The sequence below is a fragment of the Scheffersomyces stipitis genome, chromosome 1, assembly GCF_000209165.1.
Source record: "Scheffersomyces stipitis CBS 6054 chromosome 1, whole genome shotgun sequence".
Lineage (NCBI taxonomy): Eukaryota > Fungi > Ascomycota > Pichiomycetes > Serinales > Debaryomycetaceae > Scheffersomyces > Scheffersomyces stipitis.
In genome coordinates, this window is record NC_009068.1 from 3247308 (window position 1) to 3273961 (window position 26654).

General features: G+C 40.7%; 8 protein-coding genes across 8 annotated transcripts; 5 read left to right on the forward strand and 3 right to left on the reverse strand. All coding sequences in view use genetic code 12, as the record gives it.

Moving 5' to 3' along the window:
* The first annotated feature begins 1364 nt into the window (after positions 1-1364).
* Positions 1365-3221, forward strand: MET3 (Sulfate adenylyltransferase (Sulfate adenylate transferase) (SAT) (ATP-sulfurylase)). The gene has a single exon (XM_001386907.1). It carries the CDS (start codon positions 1542-1544, stop codon positions 3111-3113), a length of 1572 nt encoding a protein of 523 aa, XP_001386944.1. The 5' UTR covers positions 1365-1541; the 3' UTR covers positions 3114-3221.
* On the reverse strand, positions 3222-7784 carry ZMS1 (Zinc Finger Protein C2H2-like protein). The gene is made up of 10 exons (XM_001387155.1): positions 7000-7784; positions 6755-6975; positions 6469-6697; positions 6058-6396; positions 5729-6033; positions 5570-5689; positions 5426-5500; positions 4809-5377; positions 3744-4784; positions 3222-3668 (listed from the first exon to the last, which is right to left on the reverse strand). The coding sequence occupies exons 1-10, from the start codon at positions 7482-7484 to the stop codon at positions 3465-3467; spliced, it is 3588 nt and encodes a 1195-aa protein (XP_001387192.2). The 5' UTR covers positions 7485-7784; the 3' UTR covers positions 3222-3464.
* Positions 7785-11102: 3318 nt separating this feature from the next.
* DUR5.2 (urea transport protein) lies at positions 11103-13270 on the forward strand (the record flags this gene model as incomplete). Its single annotated transcript, XM_001386908.1, has 3 exons — positions 11103-11282; positions 11399-12947; positions 12993-13270. 3 exons carry the CDS (start codon positions 11103-11105, stop codon positions 13268-13270), a joined length of 2007 nt encoding a protein of 668 aa, XP_001386945.1.
* A 351-nt stretch (positions 13271-13621) lies between these two features.
* Positions 13622-13951, forward strand: PICST_39406 (predicted protein; the record flags this gene model as incomplete). The annotated part of the gene is made up of 1 exon (XM_001386909.1): positions 13622-13951. The coding sequence occupies one exon, from the start codon at positions 13622-13624 to the stop codon at positions 13949-13951; it is 330 nt and encodes a 109-aa protein (XP_001386946.2).
* Positions 13952-14091: 140 nt separating this feature from the next.
* On the reverse strand, positions 14092-19346 carry MYO2 (Myosin-2 (Class V unconventional myosin MYO2) (Type V myosin heavy chain MYO2) (Myosin V MYO2)). Its single transcript, XM_001387156.1, has one exon. It carries the CDS (start codon positions 18915-18917, stop codon positions 14202-14204), a length of 4716 nt encoding a protein of 1571 aa, XP_001387193.2. The 5' UTR covers positions 18918-19346; the 3' UTR covers positions 14092-14201.
* Positions 19347-20088: 742 nt separating this feature from the next.
* On the reverse strand, positions 20089-20562 carry PICST_29215 (predicted protein; the record flags this gene model as incomplete). Its single annotated transcript, XM_001387157.1, has 1 exon — positions 20089-20562. The coding sequence occupies one exon, from the start codon at positions 20560-20562 to the stop codon at positions 20089-20091; it is 474 nt and encodes a 157-aa protein (XP_001387194.2).
* A 1529-nt stretch (positions 20563-22091) lies between these two features.
* On the forward strand, positions 22092-24251 carry PICST_29216 (Leucine rich repeat protein; the record flags this gene model as incomplete). Its single annotated transcript, XM_001386910.1, has 1 exon — positions 22092-24251. One exon carries the CDS (start codon positions 22092-22094, stop codon positions 24249-24251), a length of 2160 nt encoding a protein of 719 aa, XP_001386947.2.
* A 580-nt stretch (positions 24252-24831) lies between these two features.
* CYB3 (cytochrome b2, mitochondrial precursor) lies at positions 24832-26499 on the forward strand (the record flags this gene model as incomplete). The annotated part of the gene is made up of 2 exons (XM_001386911.1): positions 24832-25060; positions 25256-26499. 2 exons carry the CDS (start codon positions 24832-24834, stop codon positions 26497-26499), a joined length of 1473 nt encoding a protein of 490 aa, XP_001386948.2.
* Positions 26500-26654: the final 155 nt, after the last annotated feature.

Consider the following 26654-nt stretch of genomic DNA (forward strand, 5'->3'; position numbering starts at 1 on the left):
CCATGCCTACGATTTGATCTCTTGCATCTCGGATTCTGCCCACGGTCACTCTGTCTTCCGAATCTCGCCAACATTCAATTCTTTCGCCGAAATTTCGTCATGTGACTCCCCTCCTTTTGTCCTTTCGTTCCCTTTCTCCATCTACACTTTTTCGGTGCTTGTGCAACCTCTGTTGTCACGTGATGCCACTTTCGTGATGTTCGTGGGGGAACGTGGGGGTCCTCCACTTCGAAGTTCTGTCTCTTAATCCCCCACTCTTTGCAACTATAGCCTCTAAACGGAAGTGTTCCCGTTGTTGGCTACTTGTGTTTTGCACCCACGGTTTTTCCTATCGGGAAACTTGCGACACGGCCAATTAATAATGAACGAAACGAGAACTTTCTGGTCCTTTGGATAGCTTGTGTATTGGTGTTCGTAGCAGCAATGAAACTTCATTGTATAAATTGATGAATGCTCTCTTTTTTGTATAATTATCATCACAGCATTGGAGTAGCGGCTTCAAATCTCCAAACATTCTATGATTTAAAAGACTCTATATAAAACCTTGTATCCCTTGGGGTATCTCGAATTATGAACATGTCAATTGCTCAGTTTATGCTCTGCCACTATATATATAATTATCTCTGATCTAAAAGTATTTTACTATAGCGAAGTATATATCAGTTATCATAAAGTACTAGCATTCTTTCCTTGTGATTTTAACATTAATTTGGTTGCGAAATTAACCAAATACAAAATTTCTAAAATTGGCTACAAATCTCAAAACAGTTTAATTCAAAATTGAGTCTCTCCTGACTTTCCCTACAATATCCTTAACCATACCACTTCCTACGGTCACTTTCACAGCCTTTTAAACCAAGCTTTTGTTAACTGTGGCATTTACAGCTACATTCTTTTAACTGCCAATTTATCTACCCCAGAATGACAGAAGATCAATTTCTTGTCGCAGCCATAGTTGCAGACACAGAAGTTTATACTGCCTCTATCTAATTTTTCTTTAATTTATCAGGGAAGTCCACAGCCAAGAACTGAGTTCGCCATTCGACCTCAAGATTAGCACCAGTATCAAGAAAAATCTCCAATATCCACCTCCTTCAAATGGTGTATTTCTACAAAGACTAGTCACACAAAGCTACCCAGTCCATTGACTCCGGCCCTGTGCTTATGTGACAATTTGCTTGATTAGATAAACGACGTCCAGATGATATCGTGTCACGTGCAATCACTACATTTTTTTCCGCTATATACCGATCAATTCTGGATTAGTAGCAATCATGATTTGTATGGACAATCTCTTTATATATAGCAAACACGTTCTTTCTGATTTTGTTTCGTCGATAAAAAAATAGCAATAGATTATCACTACTGAGCTCATATCACTAGGCCTGTTCGTTTGTATATACCTGGGAATATCCGTACACTAGACTCGATTTACCCCACATTTCGCAGCTATTTAAAATTTTCAGATTTTTCAGATTTTTCAGATAGAATTTTCACTCTGAAATTCACCCGAACTATTTATTAAACTTATTCCTATTACAATGCCTATTCCTGCTGCCCACGGTGGTGTATTGAACGACTTGGTCATTCGTGACGCTGGTATCAGAGATCAGTTAATTCAGGAAGCTGCTGGGCTTTCTGCTTTGACTTTAACTGATAGACAGCTCTGCGACTTGGAATTGATCTTGAACGGTGGATTCTCTCCTTTGAAAGGTTTCTTGAACGAAGACGACTACAAGTCGGTGGTTTCTGACTTGAGATTATCTTCCGTAACCGACAAGAAATCCGGCAAGGGTTTGTTGTGGCCAATTCCTATCACATTGGACGTTTCTCCAGAGACCGCTGCTCAGTACAAGGTTGGTGATAGAATCGTGTTGAAAGACTTGAGAGACGAAACAAATCTCGCTATTTTGACCATTGAATCGATCTATAAGCCCGATAAGAAGCTCGAAGCAGAAAGTGTCTTCAGAGGTGACCCAGAACACCCAGCCATCAGATATTTGAACGAAACTGCTGGCGACGTCTACATTGGTGGTTCTCTCCAGGGTTTGAACTACCCAAGACACTATGACTATGTCGAATCGAGAAAGACTCCTACTGAACTCAGAGCTGAGTTCCAGAAGTTGGGCTGGGACGACCAGAACATCGTTGCTTTCCAAACTAGAAACCCTATGCACAGAGCTCACAGAGAATTGACCATTAGAGCTGCTAAGGATATCGGTGAAACTGGCCACATCTTGATCCACCCAGTTGTTGGTTTGACCAAGCCAGGTGATATTGACCACCACACCAGAGTCAAGGTGTACACCCAAATCTTGAAGAAGTTCCCTGATGGTTTGGCCACATTGTCACTCTTGCCTCTTGCCATGAGAATGGGTGGAGATAGAGAAGCCTTGTGGCACGCTTTGATCAGAACCAACTACGGTGTTGACCACTTCATTGTCGGTAGAGATCATGCTGGTCCCGGTAAGAACTCGCAGGGTGTCGACTTCTACGGTCCTTACGATGCCCAAGAGTTGTTAGCCAACTACGAAGATGAGTTGACTATCAAGATCGTTCCTTTCAGAATGGTCACTTACTTGCCAGAAGAGGACAGATACGCTCCTATTGACACAATTGACACCTCCAAGGTGAAAACGGCCAACATTTCTGGTACTGAGTTGAGAAACAGATTGAAGACTGGTGACCATATTCCTGAATGGTTCTCGTATCCAGAAGTAGTCAAGATCTTGAGAGAAACCAACCCTCCTAGAGCCAAGCAGGGTTTTGCAATCCTCATTGACAACTCCAGCAAGAACGGTGACTACCTTGCATTCGCCTTGCAATCCACCTTGAACCAGTTCTCCGGTGAACGTCGTATCACCAAGTTGAGCTCGACTCACGTCGATGACTTCATCATCAATGAGTTGGTCAAGGCTGGTTCCGGAGTTCTCATTCCAACCACTACTGGAGTCGACTCCATTGTCAAGTCTATTGGAAAGGGTAACGTCTTGACTGTCAAGTCTGGCAAAGATGCCCAAATTGAGCAAGGTGAATTTGCTTTGAACGGGAGCGATTTGTCCGTCGTCATCAAGGAAATCGTTGAGTACTTGCACCAACAAGGTTTCTACTAAGTTTCTTTATATTCTTGAACATACTTTTGGGGTTTAAAATATCTTCACTTCGCAGCATTTATAAACGTTTAGCTAGACAATACAGTTGCAATGGCAATATCGATAATTAACTGAAGTATTCGTAGTAATTAAAATAAAGAAGTAAATATACTTTATACATTTTTTCCGTTAATTCGTGAAATCCCAGTGTATGTTAGAAACAAGCGTCTGGTGCAATCCAACGAATATCAATGCTGTTTGAAACGAATGTCGACATCAATATCATGTTGTTTCGAATACTATACTGTACAATCTAATCCCAAGAATGCTCTGATATGCTTTGTAATTCCACTTATTTTGTATGCTCTTGACCTATTTCCTTGTTTGAGACAACTTTCTAGATGATAAATATGTAGCTCTGTTCTTCAAAGCCTCAGCAAAGCCCATGGCAATGGGCCAGATGGGTGCATCAGCCAATATTCTAATTCCCAAATAAAGTGACTTTGTAGACAAATTGATTTTCTTAATCTCCTGGGCAAGTTCCTTGCTAATGCTTTCAAGTTTGTCGATCTTTTCCTTTGTGTCTCCAGTAGCAATGATGTCACCAGTGACACCTTCCTTCTTTTCAATTAAGTCTCCAATGTTGTTAACGGTTTTATCATCAATAATATTGTTGAAAGCACCATGCGCTTGTTTAGTCAAGAATTCAGAGTACGAAGATTTAAGAACAGGAGATAACACTTTCTCAACCTTCAACATGATCGTTTCACAGGATAACCAATCCACGAGCTCTCTATCGTTGAATTTGGTACCCTTTTCGAACTTCGCTTCCAAGAAATCCAAGTATGTTGAAACTAAGAGAATCGCGACAAACAAACACGCAACAAAGAAAACTGGCGATCTTAGTGACGTCTGTTTAATATCATAGTTAATTGTTTCAATGTTGTAGATCCACAATTGAAGAATTTCGAAACAATGAGGAAGACTTGCTCTGATATTTTCGTGAATGGGCTCTTGAATCAATAACAAATTCAACTGGGAATTCATGCTTGACCAATCCTTTCTGAGAATTGCTGCTATTATTGGATTGAAGTTCACTTCTAACTTAATCTTTAATAGTGCATGTAAAGGCAATATCAACTTGAGTTCATTCTTCGAATTTAACAAGTATCTACTATAGGAATCAATTTGCAAAGTTCCGTTGTTCTTCAAGAACTTTCCTTCCCAAGCTCTGACCATATGTTCCAATTTTGGTTTGTGATTAAGCTTCCAATTCAAGTAAGTGAACCGCTGCTTCATGGACGAGATCTCAGTCTGGACCAACTCGTGCAAATATATCAAAAGGGCGAGTGAGTTGTTCAACGAAAGTTTTGGCTCATGTGGGTTAACGAGTGTATTATCCTTCAAAAGTTTTAACAAGGACTCCTGAGATTCACCATTACTGAGTTCTACCAATGTCTTTTTATTATCCTTCGACAATTCTTTAAACCATGCTTGTGATCCCTCACATCTCCACAACTCTTCATTAAAACAGTAATTTCCGTTCTTCAAGAACTTCGAGTTCAAGTAGATGGGCAAACCAATAATACTAGATCTGAATGTCTGTAACATGTAAAACATGTGCAACGTTCTAATTCTCAGCTGGGCCATAATAAAGTAATCAAAGTTGTTCTGAATGAGCTGTTGTGCTCTCTGACTGCTAGTGTCTGAACCCACTGTCTCCAAAATGCTTGGTGGTGGAACCAAGAATTGCTCAAGAGGCTCATTGAAGTTAGTCGACTTAATAAGACCAATCATAGACTTAATCTGTCTGGAAGTTATGTCAACCATATTGGGCTCGTTGAGGAACATGGAAATAAATATATGCAATACTAAGCACTGGTGGGCCATCAACGGAACTTTCTTGAACTGTAAATTGTCCAAAGTAATCTCCTTTTCAAAGAAACTTTGGATGTGGAACTTGGACAAATTGAACAAAAGCAAAGTGTTTGAGTCGTGAAATGAATACAAGGCACCAATAGATGCCATGGAAAGCAACAAGGGAATATTCTCAAAATTGTCCACCATTGGGTTCTTCAATGAAGGCAAATGGATGAAGGGGAAGTACCTATTGAACTCTAACTCGTACAACTTCATGTACCTGTTCAAGTCTTCAAGTGAAGGAAACTGCGAGTCTGAAATGTTGCTGATCAGAATGATTCTCGATCTCAATTCTTGTGAAAACGATGAATACTTGTCCTTCTTGAATGGAAAGTCTATACCGAGGTCAGCAACTTGTGTGATACCTCCTGCGAAAGTAGTACCAGAATCAAGTCTAGCCTGCGTGGGCAAACTGAAGTTTGGTTTCAACTGGTTGACCAAGTCGCTTTGTCTGGACCTGAAGAGAGTAGTCAACTCATTGGGAGAGCCTGCATTTTCAGCATTAGACTGTTGGATTTGTGGCATCAGAGCCAACAACTTGGGTGAATTGAGCAAACTGGGAGGTTCAAAAAGACCCATATGCTGATTATTAGCCTGAAAGTTTGTATCATATGGTGTTCCGATGATTTCTTTGAGCCAATTGTCGTCATCGTTGTTTGAGATGCTTATAGGCATACCTGTAGTTGTGGTGAAGGTAGTTCCTGGAGTGTTAATACTTTCAGAGCTGCTCTTATCTGTGGTAGAATCTTCTCTTTTAGTTCTTTTAACTGGTGGTGGATGCAAAGCTTGAGGAGCCTTCTTTTTCTGAAGCTTCTTCTGATCAATCATGGATGTATTCAAGCTGAACGCTGCCGCATCTGGTCTTAATCCGTTTTGCTCGAGCAACTGCTGCATAATGTTGACATCATTTGGCGGATTGACACCGAATTCAAACGGAGTAGTTCCCTTGATATGGTGGGGGTGGTTCGGGTTCAGAAACTGATGTGTTGTCAACAAGTTCGAGCCATTACTGTTTTTACTACTGCTTACATTCTCAAGAAAAAACTGCTGGAGATTCTTGATCGACTTTTGTTTCGCAGTAGCAGCACCAGTAGACATTTCTGTTGTAGATGCTTCGTTCAAGTCGAGGTTGTCGATACTGTTCCAATCCATCATGTTGTAGGAGCTTAAATCGAGGCCTGAAAGAAGCAAATTACGAGAATAGTCGTCTTGAGCAGATAACTGAGGTGTAGCAAAGTCTACTTGCATCGGTGCTGGCTCCATATTGTTATGCAGCTGGATGCTGAGTGCATCTTTCAAGTTAGTGTATGAAATATTGGAAGCTGCAGAGAAAGAAGCATGCCTATACTGAGCAGCAAGATTAGAGATATGATGATTAATCGCGCTATGAGTAGCAGTGTCGTTATGGTTAGCTGTAGGCGTCAGTTTAGAGCTGGGAATATTTGGTGGAGAGAACAGTTGTTTCTGTTGAAGATGAGCTGGAATGGGTTTAGGAGCTACAGAACTACGATTGGGAGACTCGTTCAGCTGTGGCGAAGGCTGCTGGAAGTTGCTGTTGTTATTGGCAGTATTGGAAACGTTGGGTATAGAACTTGCGAGAATAGGCGGGGAGGCGTGGTTCAGAATCGATGGATGAGGCGAGAAGGCTCCACCGTTATTATTAGTGTTATTGTTTGCAGGCAGCACTGAAAGTGCAAAACCGGCGATATCGTCATTGTTGTTATTGATGTGATTATTGAGACTGTTGAGGCTAGCATTATTGAGAGTGGTGTGATTATTATTGCTATTGTTGTTGCTGATGTGATTGTTATTACTATTGTGACTGACATTCCCATTTCCATTTCCATTGCCATTACTATTATTATGACCATTGCCATCTCCAAACATCGCTGTACGGAATTGTGGATGATTATAAGTTACATCGTTTGTACGTGGAGGTGAGTATGGATATCCCAGCGAATCGCTGGCTGAGTCGTCATGTCGCAACTTGGACATATCGCTAGTACCAACGTTGAGTCCAATTCCGTCACCAAATGATCCGTTAGGAAGCGGCGCGTTGGGCAGAGTGTTGTTATGTAAAACGATGATGTGTTCGTTATTATCCAAATCCTTCGTAGAACCTCTTCTCATAACATTTGGCAAAGATGTGTGAAGTTTCTGCTGATGACGAAGCACCAAATCTCGACGTGCAAAACAGCGCCCGCAAGCAGCACACTGGAAAGGCTTTTCGTTTGTATGGGAACGCTCGTGACGTTTCAAATGCTCAAGACGGGCAAAAGCTCGCGTACAAATCGTACACACATGAGGCCTGGGCTTGTCAGTTTTGATCTGTTGTGACTTTTTGGGAATTGGCTGAGTAGCTATTGGGGGATTTGCAGAAGACGACCCAGGTGTCAGAGCAGTGTCTGTGAACGAGATACCAGGCGTCAGCGACGTAGACACCGGCGATTTACCGACATTGGGAACGCTCATGATGGTATATTTCTAGTTGTAATGAGTGGTATCAGTATATGAAAAATGTGATCTTAACAACGAAATTGATCCTGATGGAAAGAGTGCTTAAATGTATAGTACAGCAATTTTTAAGTAGCCAAATTATGTGAATTTGTTTTGGAGACGACAGTAAATGATTCTGGTACTGACTTTGTTAATGATAGGGTTGTCAAATTCCTTGCTAATGACTTTAATTTTCAATACACGACGTTGCCGATGATACTCTTATTATTAGCCGCTGTTGAATTGCAGAATTAAACAAATACCGCTGTAGGATTGGACACTGGCGAAGCTCGGAAGTTGATTACAAAACTCTCTCGATTGAAGTCTTTTACAGAACTCTGGAGAATTTCAGTAGATCGAGAGTCCGAGGGCTTTTTCGTATACCTTCGGTGGCACTAAAGACCGATCTTAGGAATTCGGAGTCAGCGAACGTGTACGAGTTGCACTTCCTAGTAGTAGAGCTTCAAATGTCGAAGCCTACAAGGAGGTAGTTAAGTCTTACCTGAAATGTCTAGTGACGGAAAGCACAATCGGTGTCAATACTTGCTGACTTCAAATAGTGTCTGGTCGACCTTCGGATTTGTTGGTGAAAATGTCGGGCTATACACTGGGCTTTTTCAGACAGAGAAACCTGTAATTCAGCAGTTCTTCTTCCCGTGCTATTAAATAATGTGGTGTAACTGGCTATGCTGTGGAAACCAGAGACTCGTCTACTTCGCTATAGATATCGTAGACTGGGATTCAAAATCCTCTAATGAATGTTATAAATAGTGTCTGTGGAAATGTAGAATTGAATTTGAATTTTTCTTGCGAATGACTGACTGAAAAAAAAAGTGGAAGACGCTTTAAGACTTTTTTTCGCGAGTGTCCGGGGTAAGGGGAAGACGTGCAGGAGCTTGAATGGGGTCAGAAATGTTAGCACGTCGACAGCCAGGTACTGTTTTTTGTTGACGGCAGAGTGCCCTCTATTTGAAGTCTTTCCTTCCGTTGGCAAAAGAGAATTGGCCAGAATCCGCCAGTTGTTGGCCATTTAATTACACCATTTTGAAATTATGTGTGTGTCTTTTGTGTCGGGCAGGAATGCGCGACATTTTCGGGAACTTGTCTGAATCTCGGACTTGACGGTCACTTGTGTAATATTACATGTCAAACTGCAGGAAATTGTGGGGGATTTTTTATTGGTTCCCAGACAAAAGTGGTAAAAATAATGTCGTTCTCTCGTTGACCTATCTATTTAGGCGGAGTTTTTCTCGCTTGCATTACCTTAATTTGTCTTGATTTGGGAGTGCATTCTGTGCAATTTTCCCCAGATTGCAACTGAATCGAATATTCACCCCTAGTCCACCCTGTCAGTTTCAGGGAGCAACCAACAGCTGAAATAGGATCCGGAGCCGGAGTTACAAATCTGATATTTTTGTAAGGCCGGCCAGGTTGCAAATTCCACGTTCGGTGCGTAGATCAATTTCTCTCAATGTGGCCGTTTCCACGGCAAATCCAAATTGCAATATACACCTCATTGACACATTATAATTTTCTAATAATTCTGATTTGTGTGCCCAGTCTTGTTAAGGCTCCCGATCAGATCCGGATGGCTGTTCCTCTTTATACTGGCGGAAACAATAAACCACATGTCAAGGGATTTGATCTCCCTCCGAGGATCACATGCAGAGTATATTCGTCAGAAGCACATCTGAACCTGCTCTCCTCGCAAAGTTAATTTCTTGTGAAGACTTGGCTCGGTCCTTAGACCCATTTGCCTGAAAATGTGATTTAAGACTACCCTCAAATACAGACAATACTGAGCCACGGCTAAGATCATACTTATTCAGCATGACTGGAGCGTGGAACCGAGGCATGTTTTTGCCAATCAGATTTAAGATCATAGGCAAGCCACCTGCTGGCAAAAGAGGAGAATAGAAAGAGCTATCAGATCTCAGATCTCAGATCTTATGATCAGTGGGCCGATAATTTAAGTGGTAATTGCAGAAAATCCAATAGATTGTATTAGGATGGGAGAATTGACGAAGATTCTTGTAAACATTTTTAAGACTCATTTCCAAATAATTGTCAATTATTTTACATAATCGTATTATCGCATGAACTAAAGGATCTATCTATACATTTTTTCAATCTATATAATTTCTTCATAGGTCGTGGTAAGTACTAATATAATCAATTAGTTAGTGTCTACCATTGCTACGATACAGACAATTCTTGCTAAAATTACTAATGTGTGCATTATAGTGGGACTTTGGCACATACCGGCGGACTTGAGCACTTGTCTATTTGTGACACAGAAAATTATACGGAAAAACTACTTTTTCTCGCCTAACACTTTTTCTTGGTTTGCACCATTTTTGAGAAGTGTCATAATTCATAATCAATATACGGATTCATTAACCGTGGAAGAGAAGTCTTTAACGAAACTGCTGTGCAAACCAATCTAGATTATGCAAGGTGTAGTTGGCATAGCACCTGTATTGACGTAATTTGTGGAAAATACGAAGTTCCACTGAAAGCAAGAATCTAAGTATTTAGTGAGGTCCCCACTGTACGTCTAAAACTTTACTGAAATTTCATCTCTCTGCCATCTTTTGGCTGTCTATATTCAGCATCAACGGCAGTATGATTGGCCAATCTCATTTATCAATCCCTCGTTTCCAGATACTCAATTGGGTTTGATTATGTATTGCAAAAATTCCACCCGATTTTTTCAAATTTCGCAGCCACACTTAGTCAATAATATAACTGGTGTGCACCGCCACAGATATAATCTACTTGCAAACGGAAAGTAGGGACCACTGATAAACAGCCTTCCCATTCAACTGTGTATCTGCAGCGGCCCACAATATTCTTATGAGTTGCATCGAAGGAAATTTCGAACGTTTTCTGCTTTTTTCGTTGTTCTGGCCCGAGCCGAAGGAGAACTCAACAGCATTAAACTCTGACACCTTCAGCTTATCTGTCTAAAATTTCATTTCAGTACTAGCTGTCTTAGACAGGAGCTCGACACTATTGTCTGTTGTTTACGTTCGGTTTAGTTCTTGCAGTTTGAAACAGAAAACTAACAAAAGATCGGAGACACCAGATCTCAACTTGCTCGTAAACCAGTAGCAATAAAGAGAACCGATCCGACCCGCTTTACGCTACAGAAGACAGCCCCGTTTCCTGCTGTTGGAATAGCGTAGCAGAATGGTGCAGTTGCTCAATTTTGGAAACTGTGTTGAATTTTCAAAGCTGTTGCAGCCACACCTTTTTTTATACTACAAATTGACAATAGCTACACAAATTAAGAGCAAGCAGGTTCCACAGTAAGCATGCAGAAGACCTTTGTAATTTATATTATTGGATAGAAAGGGCAGGTGCCTCGCACCCGAGCCGATCCATCTGAGGTATCCCGGCTGGAGATTCTTATTCCGCACATCGATATGAGCTTCTATGATTAGAGTGGCATATGGCGTGTGCCATGTCAAACGTATTCGAAGACATATATAACTCCTTCATTCCCGTCAATTGGTCACATTTTACACAGTGGATTTTAGAACTTGGTTGATATTCCAGATTTTAGAAGAAGATATACACATTGCTAGAAAGATGTCTTCTGCTTCCCAATCTGTTGAATTATTGGGCCAAGGTGCCGGGTATGGAATTTTGGTCGGTGTCGGTGCCCTTTTCGCCGGCGGTATGATCTTGACCACAAAATTATTACAAAGATATTTACATGAGAATTCCAATTCCACCGAAACTTTTGCTGTGGCTAATAGAAGTGTTGGAGTATGTACTTGCAGAATTTTCAGATTTTCACTCGCATATTTTTTCATTGATAAGATTGCGATCTAGTTGCAAAATTTAATATTTTATTGAACCATTTTACTAACTATTTGCTCTAGACATTTCTTTCAGCTTCGGCAGTCTACTCATCCTGGTCTTGGGCCACGGAATTGTTGTGGACGTCTACAATGGTGTACAACTATGGTATCCAAGCTTCATATTACTATGGTGCTGGTTTAGCTGTACAAATTGCCGTGATGTCTGTGATCGGGATTCACGCTAAGAAGAAGGCTCCTAGTGCACACACATCGTTAGAAATAGTCGAATTGAGGTATGGAAGAGTTGGACATATACTCTACTTATTCCTTGGATTGGCAAACAACTTGCTTTCGTGTGCTTCCATGATTCTTGGTGCATCTGGTGCCATTTCCATTATTGCTGGCAATTTGCACCCAGTCGCATCCACCATGCTTATTCCATTTGGTGTGTTACTTTACACTGTGGTTGGTGGATTAAAGGCCACTTTCTTGACTGATTTTGTCCATACATTAATCTTACTTTTGGTGTTATGTTATCTTAATACCTCGGTTCTCACTTCTGACCAAATCGGTGGCTTGGACGGCTTGTACAACGCTTTAGTCAAGAAAGACGGTGAACGTTACATAGAAGGTAACTTCGATGGTTCCATATTGACAGGAAAGTCTAAGGGTGCCTTATTTTTCGGTTTGATTTTAACTGCTGGTAACTTCGGCTTGACTGTGTTGGATTCTTCTTTCTGGCAAAAGACTTTTTCAGCAAGTCCAAGAGCAACAGTTCCAGCTTACTTAATTGCTTGTTTCTTCATTTTTGCAAATGTCTGGCCCTTGGGTTCAATTATCGGTGGAGCTTCTATTGTTTTAGAAGGTACACCAGGCTGGCCAACATACCCAAGAGAGATGACTCAATATGAAATCGATTCTGGTTTCGTTTTGCCATATGTATTGAAGCAAGTGTTGGGTAACGGAGGAGTTGGAGCTCTTCTTTTGGTCATCTATTTGGCTGTTACATCCACCGTCAGTGCTCAAATGATTTCCGTGAGTAGTATTCTTTCCTTTGATATCTACAAGAAGTACATCAATCCAAGTGCTCAGAACAAACAAATGATCAGAATCTCACACATTAGTGTCGTATTCTTTGGTCTTTTCTGTGCTGCATTCTCTGTGATGTTGCATTACGTTGGTGTGAATATGACCTGGTTAGGTTACTTTATTCCAATGATTATCTGTCCTGGTGTTCTTCCATTGATTTTTACCATTACTTGGGATAGACAAACTACTCTTGCTGTTGTTGCTGCCCCTATATCTGGATTTATATTCGGCATTTCAATCTGGTTGTCTACTGCTTATCACTACTATGGAGAAGTTACAATTACAAGTACCGGTGGCCAATTGCCAGCTTTGTTCGGTTCTTTGACTTCTTTGTTTCTTCCAGGTGTTGTATCCATAGTCATCAGTTTGTTCTCCTCACAAAAGTTCGACTGGAGCCAATTGCAACAAGCTGATCTTATTATTGCAGACGACACTTCAATTGAGGAGATAGTCAAGAATGATGGAGAAGTGTCTAGCGACATAAACGAAAAGACCAGCCCCGTTCATACCACCGTCAATGATACAGGCTCCAAGCAAGAGAGTTCTACACAAGAAAGTGAAAAGAGTGTTATTGGTGAAGAATTAGAACCTCATCAATTGTCTGAACGTGAACTTGATTTCTGGATTAAGATTTCTACAGGTGCTGCTATATTTGTTCTTTTGATCACTTGGGTTCTCTGGCCATTACCGTTATACAGAGATTGGAAGTTTACAAGAGCTTATTTTAAGGGTTATGTCACTGTTTCTCTTATTTGGCTCTACTCTGCATTAATCGTCATCGGTATTATGCCTCTCTACGGTGGAAGGCATTCAATTGCTAGAATCTTTAAAGGAATCTATAGAGACTTCATCAAGAGAAGCTAGATTCCTTCATGTATCTTATATTCACTTCATTTAATTCTTCATAAATCTTTAGAGTCTATAATAAATCTTTACAATCTTCTTAGATACGAAATTCAGTCCCAGAATAGTCAAGAGCTATGAAAGAACCGCTGGTGCCTATTTATTACCTTTAGAATATTTGTATATGGTATAAGTGTATAATTGTATATAATCACGTGACATATTTAACGAAACTTATCAGGCTCAATACCAACTTTTCATTTCTTTCCAATACTTTCCCGTTAGCTACTTTTGCAGTTGGTTTCGATGCTTAGAAGATATTTTGCCAATACTTCTTGCCGTCAAATAAGTCGTTTCTCGTGTATTCACACTATGTCTAACCCTTCTACTATTATAAAATCGTCTGATGCTCCTGGCCCCATTGAAGAATCTATAGTTGAGAAGTTGGTCAATAATCTCAACCCCAGTTATTTAAAAATTGCTAACGATTCGCTGAAACACGCTCATCATGCTGGAATCAGAGGTGCTACCAATGTCACTGAATCGCATTTCCGTATTGAAGTTATAAGTAACGAATTCGAAGGAAAGAATATGCCTACCAGACATAGATTGATCTATCTGTTATTAGACGATGAATTGAAGAATAAGGGTGTACATGCTTTACAGATGAAGACGAAGACGGAGACAGAGTCTAAGAAGTGATAGGAAGAGGGTAGTGGAACAAAAGAGCAAAAGTAGAAAAAATCTGAGTTGAAAGAAGTAGAATACGAAGAATTGTCGGTAGCAAATAAGAGCACCGATTCTTCGAAGTATAAAGATATCTTGTAAATACAGCACACAGTAGAATAAAGATTATTAATTTGCGATCTAGGGCCATATTATATAATACTATCAATTAATAAACATATATAGGTTACTATTTATACACAGACGAGGGAATTATGAGCTACAGTTAATGCACTCGGGTACCGTTTTGAATACGTGGAACTATGGGTTCTTCTTCGTCTTCTTCCTGAATATTGGCGGCTTCTTGAACCGATGCATTCTTGGCTACCAATTCCACGATTCTTCTGATAACTGGCAAGTTCAACCAAGCTGGAACGTATGCTTCCACTCTAGAGAAAGGTCTCAAGTTGATGGTTCTGAATGGATCATTGAAATGACCATCGGTAGCAACCAATTCAAACAAGTCGTCACCGTTTGATGAATCGTTAGCCTTGACCTTGTCAGCAACAGCCTGTAGCACATTTGGAGCAATTGGGGTCTCGTAGTCTGCGACGTAGTACTGAGAAATCAACTTCTGGATCTGAATAGGCTTCAAGGCATAACAGATTTCATAGATGATGTCTATATCGTCTGGGGTATTCTTTCTTAATTGCAACAACTTGGCAGCCTGTAACAAGTGACTCAAGTAAGCAGAACCTTCCTGGATTTCATGGCCTTTACACCATTCTTCCAACCTGGTCACGTTGTAATTCAATTGCAAACCTCTCTTCCAGGATAAGAAGTTTCTTCTCATGATCAAATCGTTGAAACACAACGCATCTACGAATCTCAATAATTCGATGATGACTTCATTCATCACTTCGTGTTCAATGAAGTAAGACTTCATCGACCAGTAGACCGCGTTGAAGAAACTCAAGATGTCGTCCATTTTGTATTGCACACCAGGAGAGAAAACCTTGGCCAAAAATGGAGAGTTCTCTGGAGCCATGAAGCCCGGCAATGACTGCGACAAGACTACAGCAGAAACAGCCTTCTTTTCCAAATCCTTTTCCATTTTCTTCATCCACATATTGTAGATGTTGTAGGAAAGCGATTCGAAGTCTTCTTTAACCACAGCAACGAGCTTCAAGTATTCATCGAACTCCTCTTCGCTCATCTCATGTGACAAAGTATCATTGGCAATAATAGTCTGTTGAGCATACGAGACAAAGGAATACAATTCGTGAGTGTTCGATAACCAGAATGCACCATTTGGAATCACATCGTCATCCTTCAAGGTAGACACAATATGCTGGATAGAAGACAATACTTCACCTAAGAATTCTTCGCTTTCCTTGGTTAAGCCCAATCTCCACATATCGGACAAGATGATGATGATGATTCTGGCTGGGAACAAGACTTCCTTTCTTGTCAAGTCGGCAGCAACTCCAGCTGGCGGAATCTTCAATCCCTTCAACAATCCTTCAACAATTTCTCTGTGCAATTGTCTCGAATCTCTCAATAATCTGAACAATTCATCATTGATATCGTCGATGTTAGTTTCGTCATCATTAGAAACAGCAATGACAGAAACTGGTCTTCCACCATTCTCAAACGAGTTGGGCGAATTCCAAGCCATAGCACTGCTGTGGCGCTTGCTCATGTTTCTACTCTTAGGATTATTGATACCAACGACAGCTCTTGGTTGCAGTTGTTGGGATTGCAAGGTGGCAAGTTCGGATTTCAATTGTTCAATGTGACTCTTTAAGTCTACTTCAATAGTATCACGTCTCACCAAGTCAGCCTTGGCCTGATTCAATTCTTCAATGTTACGTTGAACTTCTTGCCTCAAGTCAGCTTGTTCCTTGGACAACTGTTCGATCTTCTGCTCGGCAGATGTGTACTCATTCTTGATAGATTCTAATTCCTTGTTCAAGTTCTGAAGCTCTTCTTGGTGTTCTGCGCTTTGAGAAGAGAATTTCTCGTTGAATTCAAGTTCTCTGGTTTTCAATGTCTCATGAGCAGCTCCTTGTTGCTCTAACAAGCTCTTCATGCTGGCGATTTCTTCAACCAATTTCTTGTTGTCTTGAATCTTGGAGGTCAAAGATTGTGTCAATTCAATCACCTTATTCTCCAACTTGTATGATACTTCCTTCAAGTTGTTCACGGAAGCAGCTTCAACCTTCAACTGCTGCAAGTCTCTCATAGCAAACTTTCTTCTCATAGCAGACTGAATCACCACTGCCGACTTCTTTTGCGCCGTGAAGTCTCTTCTGGAAGTGTATCCTCTCCAAGCACTCTGGAGAATAAGAGTCGATCTCTCAGTGCGCAATTGTGTGAAGTTTCTTCTAGCCTGCAAACCTCTGATAGATTTTTGCAATACAATAACCGAATCCAAGGTCTGTTTCTTCTGTTTTCTGACCAAATGGCCCCTGATAGCAGTTTGAAGCAATACGGCAGCGTTGTTTTCGATTTCTTTTTTGATCTGATCTCTCTTGACATAACCACGTACCAAGGCCTGTAACTGGATATGAGAAGATCTGATTTCCTGGTACTTCTTCTGGTAGAAACGTCTCCTCAAGTTCTTCTGGATTATAACAGCAGACTTGTGTAATTTGTCGGCTCTCAATTTTTCAAAATGGGCCAACATACCAGCTTTGAAGAAGATTTTGGTGTTACCCAATTGATACTTCATCTTGTCTTCAATGTTGACCTCGAGAATTCGGTTACACAATCCACTGACAGACTCTTGGGTTGTATTGTTACTCATAACCTTGATCCACTCTTCAGAAGGAACCAAGATATGATATCTGTCAGCAAACTCAACATAGGTCCAACGAGATGGGAAACCAGCACATGAGATTCTGATCGTCTCCAAAACACCACAGGCTCTCAATTGTGACAACACCATTAACGAGTCAAACTCCCAGGCTTTCTTCTGTTCATTAGGTTTGATGCATCTGATGTAATGTACATTGGTAGAATCAATGGTCTTCATCAACTCAATCAACGAGTTTTTGAACATGGTACCTAAAGTAGGTTTCTTGCTAGCAGATGTTTTAACACGAGAGTTGGCTTGTTGAGGTTTAGAAGCTTCTATAGCAGCAGCGTTCTTGTCGATGATAGCAAGGATAGACTGTAACAATTCGTTCTGGGTGTTTTTCATCACTTCCAAATGGCCCTCTCCAACGGTATCTCTGTTCTTTTCAATGAACCCATCGATGTCGTAGGTGACATCAAGAGCATAATGGCTCACAATGAACTTGGTCTGACCAAATCTAGGCTTCTTGAAGACCTTGTTGGTGGGCTCTTTGTCCAAAGTCTGGTACATTTTCTCGATCCACGACTCGTCATTACCAGCAGGTAATCTCGATTCTTCGTCCAAAAGAGACATGATACCCAACTTATTTTCGATCAAGTTGATACAGGGCTGGTTATCCGAGAAATCAATGAAAGACCACTCGATCTGCTCCCTGATGTATTCTTCTTGTTCCAACTTAAAGACGTGTTGGTTGAATTCCTGCTGCAACTTCTCGTTGGCATAATTAATACAGAATTGTTCAAAGGAATTCTTTTCAAAATGTTCAAACCCATAAATATCCAAAACACCAATAAACGAATTAATTTGAGCTTCCACTTCCGGAGGACATAAGTCATTATTCACGTAGTCAACTAACCAGTCAAACAACGCAGCATAAATATATTTGGCAAACGAATCTCTGGCCACAATCGCTTGCTTGTGGTTCAAGTTCGAGATGATCTTTTCGGATCTGGTGGTGATTTGCCTCTTGACACACCACTTGCTAAAGTTCATAGGATCTATACCGAGCAAATCACAGGCTTTTACCAAGTTGGGTTCGTCTGATGATAAGTGTGCATCGTTTCTGGTAGCCGCTATTTCGATGTTACCAATATGTAAGAGAGCAGCCAAGATCTTGTAGATTTCAAATTGCTGATTATCATCAATTCCAATCAAGGCCAAGGCGTCTTTGGTTATTTTGAACTCTTCACTATCATCCATACCTTGAATGACAGGCTGGCCACCTTGGTTTGTGTACTTGTAGTCTTCAGCGCTGGATAAACCTAACTTGGACTTGTCGTCTTCGCTCATACCAGCAAGCAATTGATAGAAGATATGATAATTTCTCTCTGATTCCGGCTGGAAGACCAATCTCGATCTTTCTAAGAGGTAAGTTCTGATTCTGGCACCGATAATCGAGGTTTCTTTGTTGAACAAGATCTCAAGATACTTACCGAATCTGGAAGAGTTGTCGTTTCTAGTAGTTTTAGCATTACCAAACGCTTCCATAATTGGATTTGTAGCCAAAATTTGCTTTTCAACGTCAGACATATCAGACTTGTGTTCTGTTCCAATATTGTGCTGTAACTCCGATTCTTCTTCAACCGAAGCAAAATATCTCATGATGTATTTGGCACTGACAGTCTTTCCGGCCCCCGATTCACCTGATACTACGATAGTTTGGTTCTCGGCGTTATCTTTCATACATCTGTATGCATCTTCGGCAATGGCGAAAAGATGTGGATCTAATTCACCTCTTCTCTTGCCTGAATAGGCCTGAACGATGTCCTGCGAATACAATTGGTCCACTCTTTGAAACGGATTGGTAGCAATCAAAACGATCCCCGAGTAGGTGTAGATGTTAAGTTGAGAATAACGTAACTTGATAGCATGCAACACGGCTGGTTCGTTCAAATAGGACAAACTAGTAAGATCTTCAGCAGCCTCCAAGATAGGAGGATTACGCAATGGAGGTAACTTGTCGTTGTCTTCATGAAGGTCGTCGGTTTCGACAGTAAAGATTTGTGAGGAGTCGGTCTCTGACTCGAGCTCCAATATGTGTTTGGTGCCGTTGTGTTTGTTGGACTTTACGGTGGCACCAATCCAGCCGAGCGTCTGGTCAGGATACCAACAGCGGGTTCCGACGTCGTACGAGGAGACCATATCTGGAAAAGGTTAGGGAAACAGGAAACACGAAGTTACTGAATCAAAAGAATAAAATGAGGTGGTGGTTGATTTTGGTTTGAATAATATTCAATGTTATCAAACGCTAAAAAAGTCCGATCTCAAATGTCAAACCTCAATTTGATCTGATCCGATGCGTGATGGAGTTATTGGTGATTTGTTTGATTCGTTGATCTGATTGATAAGAAGATGTGACCGTTACGTACGAGATCGTTTTCTGTTAAACGCTATGCTATCTAACAGCGTTTCTCTAACAGCGTATCTCTAACAAACTAGAAACAAATGTGAAACGACAAATTAACAATAATATTGATCCACGGTCCACGAAAGAAGCAAAAACGGGACAACTGACGTGTATATTAGGCTGGCTGTAGTATCTGTGACGCGGTCACTATCCAAAGAGTCTGGCTGTTCTGCTTGAGTAGTCCCAGCTGGAAAGAGTCGTTTGGGAAAAGAACTGGCTCTTACTACGGAACTTGTTAGAGGTTTTTTCCTTGTTGATCCAGACGAGGTCGTGTGCGGGCAGTTCTGTGTGCAGGCGTCAACAAAACAGATCTGTGAAATGTCGCGTTTATAAATATAAGCTCAGAGAAATGGAGCTTTCTACCTTGAACTAAATAGGTACACTTTATGGTTCATAACCTAAATATAGTTCTATATACACCATATATAAGGTACTTTTGTCGGTATTTTACTGTGTTAATTTTACACACACTTTTCTTCTGTTGTAGGGTCCTGTCTGCTGTCGTCTAATATTATCTGCCACATACAGAGAGTAAGAATAAATAGAATGTCGTCGCGCACGTCTGTTGACTAGACGCGTAGTGACACAAAAGCCCGGTCTAGACACTCTGGCAGAGAGTGAAAAGTTGGAAATGGTGAATGTGAAAACCACAAGATTAGAGGGCCCTAATATGGGCAGGTAAATACTTGATGGGCGAAGCACACGTATGCATTTTTCATCTACACCTTCCCTACCAGGACTTCCCTACCAGGGACGTTTGCGGTAGATTTAGTTTTACAAAAGTGCACGAATCATAAAGATTGGGCACAATTCTGGTGTAGTCGTGATTCATTCTTGAGCTGGTAGAACTTGTATCGTAGTTTAGTCCTGACATGAAAGTTACAGAAGATGAACAATTTTTGATTCTTAGTGGGGAAGCCCAAATAGCGCAGCCAAAATGGTAAGAGCCAATCCTACTAAACTTGTTATAAGTGGAGACTGAAATAGCGAAACTATGGTTTCTACACTTTTCTTAGCTGTACGTTTAGCAAAGCCATCCTTCTTTGTAGCCCAATAATAACCACAGTGGTAGGCATCTGTGAAAGCTTCTAACGAAGAGTTGTTAAAAGTAATTTTATAATCCCCACAGTCGAAAATTGTAAGATTTGTTGCATTTGACAGGCTTAGTAGACCCTGGCCAAAACTCACACCACAGTAATAAATAGCAGTAAGGTCGTTAGAGTAGTTGAAAACAGAGGTATTGTATTTTCCACAATGGTAGTTGATAGCAAAGAAGCCATTGCGGTAGTCAATCTTGTTACGGCACTCAAAAGTGTAGTGAAACAGAGAAACATTTGGATTAACAAAATCAATTGTTTCATGCAAAGTTAAGTTACCCATGGCTTTGTTAAAAATACGAGAATGTTGTTGTTATGATAAAAGGATCCAGTTAATATATATTTGTATTTGTTTCCGAGGACTTGGAGACGGTGGCTCTTGAAATTCAATTTTCAATTCAAAGGAACCAAAATCTCTACTACAATTGGGCTCTTCCTGATATTCTGTTCGAGATTTCCACAGTGCGTCAAGCTGATTCGGTAAATCCCAGAGATATAGCCTTTCGTAGTACGGCATTTCCGAAGAGACTACAGACGGTCACTGCAAAAATGTCGTACACTCCAGGAGATGTTGGTGGTTTGACCGAACATATCTTCAAACAATCTTTATCTTAATTCAAGCGGTTATTGGGCCCTGGCGCATATTTTCGTGTTTTCGTATTTTTATCTGGAAATTTTAGGAGCTTTCAGCTCAGAGGGATCACAATTTTTCAGACACGACATCCAGATTAGAAGGGCTCAAGTAAAGCCATATAGACTCAAGCTATTCACAGATTCACAGGAGAGATCTATAAGGGATCTTCTGCCTACAGTATGGTAAATGTCGCCTGGATGTATACCTGTACTCATGTAAATTATTTCTATTGTGCTAGTTCCATTTTGTTTCGTCGCTTAATCTCTTATCTGTGTGAATGTGATAAATTTGTAGATTGCTGTGTAGATAAATGTGGATCGGTAGTCTACCACTTTCCTATGCCACTGGAGCTGGTAGAAATTTCGTTGACTCTTCGAGCCTCTTTCATCGATACTTTTGCTGTTTCGAGCCATCCAGACACAAACATGGCGGCCCAGAACTGCTGGCCAGGGAGACCTTCCGCATATCGCCCTACGGATGTCGTTGCTCAGTGTCATTTTCTACAGGCTATGAACACGAATTATTTATACTTAAATGCTGGTACACTACCATAACGAACACAGTAGAGTAAGCTTCACTTAGTTACTGAGGGGAGCCGTTTGCACATTCCAGGATCGGGATGGGTGACGTGGATGTGAATTGCCGATGATAAGATAGGAACGTTCTGATAAAAAATCAAATAATTTTTATGTAAACCACATTCACAAAACGGGGCTTAAGCACAGCAGCATTTGTGGTTCCAAGTTGCAAAATCTTAAACATGAAGAAGATTTGATTTTTCAATCCAGCAAAGATGAATATTCCAGTACCTTTATTAAAATCGAACCTCTTTATACTCTCTTTCTATTCATAGTAAGTCGTACAAAGTATTGAATCTTGCAACGTCCATTCAATATGTCTATGCAATTAACATATTACTATTTTTCCACATTTACGATCAGAAAGTATAATGTATATCCTATTCTTGTTACTTCCATCAACCCATAGTTCTTTACAGATAACGGAATATTCGAAGTGGACGCACTCGAAATATGCATGTAGCTTTCTAAAAATGAAGAATTGAATTCTACCTCTCCAGTTCTTTTCAATTCCGAAGCCATTGAGCAGCAAACTGTTTGAATGACATATTACCAATTGCTATACTGCAGTCTCTAATGAATTCTATATGTCATTTAGCAATGGAATCTTTTGTGCTTCACTTGGATCGTTTCCCTCTACACATAGTGGAGTCTATAATCTGTCATCTTCCCTTTCGTCTTGCTCTTGCTGTCGTTTCTAACGGCTCCTCTCCGTATCAACACCCATTGCTCAATGCGGTTTACAGGAATATCGAAGTCAACACAGAGGAAGGCTATGACGATGATCCTCTATGTATGAGTCTAGAAAGACTCAGAAAGAGGTACCTTCTCGACAGCGCAGTAGCCTCTGTACATATGTCTGTATATATCCCAGTGGGGAACTTTGAAGTAGTTGCTGAGTTCATTGATAGAAACACCCATATCCATGTCCAAAATCTTCGAGTTATTGATGAACCATCAAAGGAATTGTTTACCCGAATGCTGACAATAGTCCAGCGAGTCAAAAAGCTCCTGTTCGAAACCCCTGAAGAATTCGACGAGGCCTCAGAGCAGGCCATGTTGGAATACACGCTCCCAGCAAACTTATACGGACTTCATACTTTCGATTTCCATACTGAAATGTACATGCCTCTCCATTTGCTGAAACTAGAACTTCAGATCTTCAGTTTCAAAGAAGATATCATTCAAAGTCTCCCTCCAAGCCTTGAATCACTTAGCATAATTTTACACCAAGCCGAACCGTTCCTATTACCGGATGAAATGGCTCTACTTCCGAAAACAATCAAATCATTACAGCTCGAGCAATGTTTGGTTCTACAAGGAAAAGGTGAAATCACGATTGATTTCCCCAACACTTTACAACTGTTCACATTCGTTGCCTATGAGAACTTTGAAAATCTCGTTCTCGACTTGTCAAATTTGATCAATTTAACAGATATTGATATAAATGGTCTACAATATAATCTTCCATTATCAGCATTCAAATTACCTGCCCTGATAGAAAATTTGCAGTTTAAATCGGGACTTCTATCCGAAGGCATGTACCAGATTGAAGAGCTTTCAAAATTGAAACAACTTCTGTTATTTAGAAGACCTAAACCCCAAAATAACGAATATGAGAATGAATTGAATTCATCCTTATTTAAAAGAGTTGTTCTACCTTCCGGCCTTCAACAATTCATCATACAAGATGGGTTTGGAATCCTGTCGCAAGGATGCAATCCTCTTTTGCTTCGAAACTTTGACCTCCCAAAGGATTTGGCAAGATTGTCATTGGCCAACTGCACTTTGCATGCGATCCTTGAACATATGTCAAAATTGACGGACTTAAGTCTTACGAGTGTAGGCACTTTTGATCAACTATCGACATTACAGACTTTAACTAAATTGCGTATAACGAACCTGAAGATACCATTATACTTTTGGGAAGATGTTTTACATATGGCAAGTTTGAGAAATTTGGAAGTTAGCTTTTGTGAACTTAAGGGTTTCCCTTTAAAGCTACCTGAAAGACTCGAGAGGTTGAACTTAGGGGAAAATAACATAACGGAAGTTAATGTTCAATTGCCGTACAAATTGTTTGACCTCAAACTATGTCGTAACTTTATCACAAGCTTTATTATCATTGGCGAGAGCAAGTTGAGGAACTTGGACCTCGACATTAATAAGTTGACCGAGATCAATAATACCACTTTCCAGATTCCAGGAAGTGTTAAGGAACTATCCCTTCGAACCAACCCCATCACTACCGTGCACAAAGATTTTACGTTTCCCAGAGAAATTCGATTTCTTTACCTCAACCGAACTAGCATAGTTAAAGTAGAGGAGGTATTGGCAAAATTACCCCCACAAATAGTGGAATTGGAGATGGACAGTAAAAGAAGGGTTCAAGATGGCGACAAACCAAAATCCATTCGAGTTAGTTCTCCTACCCTTTGGAAGGCCAGCATCATGAATTGCTTGGTAGACTGTGAAATAATCTGGGAAGACTGTTCCAATCTTGAATATATTGATATGAGTTATAATACCATTGAAGTGATACGTGTTGAAACGTTTCCTCTCTCGTTGAAGAGTTTGCGCTTGAAGCAGTGTGGTTTGCGAGAAGTAGAAGGAGACTTTTATAAGTTGCCGAACTTGTTGTTAGCTGATCTACGAAACAACAATTCACTTTCATGGTCGAACGAACAAAGAGAGCTTAATAAGAATGTTCGTCTAGTACAAGAATCTGATTTCGAGGATGATACTGAATCTGAATCCTAAAATCACTGTTCGCAGCCAAATTTGTTGCATAAGAACACTGAAAAATTATTTAGATTCCTTAACGAGTGAAAGTCTATCCGGTAAAAGTAGTAATTTGCACCCAGAAGTTGCATTTAGCCTAAATAGAGACATTATCGGGCGAACTCTTGTTCGCTTTGAACTTATTCTGTAGAGTATATGAAGCCTCTGTGAAACATATGAGTTTTTTTATTCCCATTCAGTACATTAGCAGAGAACAAGCAGCCAATAATTGCTAACTCGTCCAAAACCGTTCTTTTTAAGCAATCGTTTGCTCATCAAGGTCGCTTGTGTATATCTAGTAGTCTGAAGTGGCTTTGACCTTCTTAAGTCCCTCTCGTCCCATCTTTATCCCGAGTCCAATCACATCTTCTATTATCTTGCTTACACTGCATATGATTTTGTGGGGTACGCTCGACCCCCCACCTTCCGTTATCTAAGCCTGACAGCGGATATCGATTTTTCACAATTGTCCACTCTCGATCCCGTATTGAAACTCGGTTCCTTTCTTAGTTTTCCTCCTTATAGCAACACCTCGACGTTATTCCATTCATTTCTCGCCATGGTCGATATAGAAGAGGTCAGAAAACACAACACCAAGAAAGACTGCTGGGTCATTATCCACGGCAAAGCCTACGATGTCTCCGATTTTGTGGATGAACATCCTGGTGGGTCTGCCATCATTGTAAAGTTTGCTGGAAAAGATGCTACTAAGGCCTTTGACCCTATTCATCCAGGAGATACGTTGACGAAGTACTTGGCTACCAAATATCACAAGGGTGAAGTTACGGGTGAGATCACGAAACCCAAAGCACCTAAACCTGTAGCAGAATCTGCACCTGCTCCTTCTGCGCCTTCCTCGAGCTCGTCATCAAGTTCTTCACCCGAGACTGTAGACGAGTTCGATGTTGAATATGATGAACATGAAAACAAGGCTCCAATTTCTTCCTCTGTTGCTTCTACTACTCCTCCATCTTCTGCGGAAGAGGATGATGAATATGACGATGATGAAGACGATCCTCCTTCAGAACAAGAATTGCTCAGGAGAAAGATGGTCAAGAAGAAGCCAGATTTGTCGCAAATGTACAACTTAAACGACTTTGAGTTTGTAGCTCGTCACACCATGGAAAAGACTGCCTGGTCATATTACTCCTCTGGCTGTGACGACGAAATCACATTGCGTGAAAATCATGCTTCATACCAGAGAGTGTTTTTCAAACCTCGTGTCCTTGTAGACGTGACAAATATTGACTTGTCTACGACAATGTTGGGTACCAAAGTGTCCTCTCCATTTTATATCACGGCTACTGCTTTAGGTAGATTGGGCCACGACGATGGAGAATGTGTGTTGACTAGATCGGCAGCTAAACAGGACATCATCCAGATGATTCCAACATTGGCTTCCTGTTCCTTTGACGAGATTGTCGACGCGGCTACTGATAAACAAACTCAGTGGTTACAGTTGTATGTCAATAAGGACAGAGAAATATGTGAAAACATTGTACGTCATGCAGAAAAAAGAGGCATCAAGGGCCTTTTTATCACCGTCGATGCTCCACAGTTGGGTCGTCGTGAAAAGGATATGAGGTCGAAGAATATCGAAGATTTGAGTCATGTTCAGGGAGATGATGAGGAAGCGGACCGTACTCAAGGTGCGGCGAGGGCCATTTCTTCTTTCATCGATACTAGTTTGAATTGGAAGGATATCAAATGGTTCAGATCCATCACTAAAATGCCTATCATCTTGAAGGGGATCCAAACAGTAGAGGATTCTCTTTTAGCTGTTGAGCATGGTGTGGATGGTATTGTGTTGTCCAATCATGGAGGCAGACAATTGGAGTTCCTGAAGCCTCCTTTGGAAGTTTTGATCGAATTGATGCCGGTGTTGAGACTGAAGGGTTTACAGGATAAACTTGAGATCTATCTTGATGGCGGTGTCAGAAGAGCGACAGATGTATTGAAGGCTATCTGTTTAGGAGCAAAAGGTGTAGGTATAGGTAGACCCTTCCTCTATGCCATGTCTACCTACGGCGATGCGGGTGTGTACAAGGCTATTCAGATCTTGAAGGACGAGATGATCATGAACATGAGGTTGTTGGGTGTCACCAGCATTGACCAGTTGAACGAATCGTATGTCGACGTCAGGAACTTCCAAACCAGATATTTGCCAGAGGATAAGTTGTTTGGCAAAGTGTACGAACCCTTGGTCAGTCCTGCTTTCAAGCTTTAGTGTATAGATTTCTACGTTATACAGATTATTAAACTACTTATAAACTGCATTTCAATTCTTGCAAAACTTTTGATATTGTTGAAGACATTGTTCTAGATCATTACTGATTATGCTAGACTGAACAAAAAATGAGAAGATTACGAGAAGGAATTGAG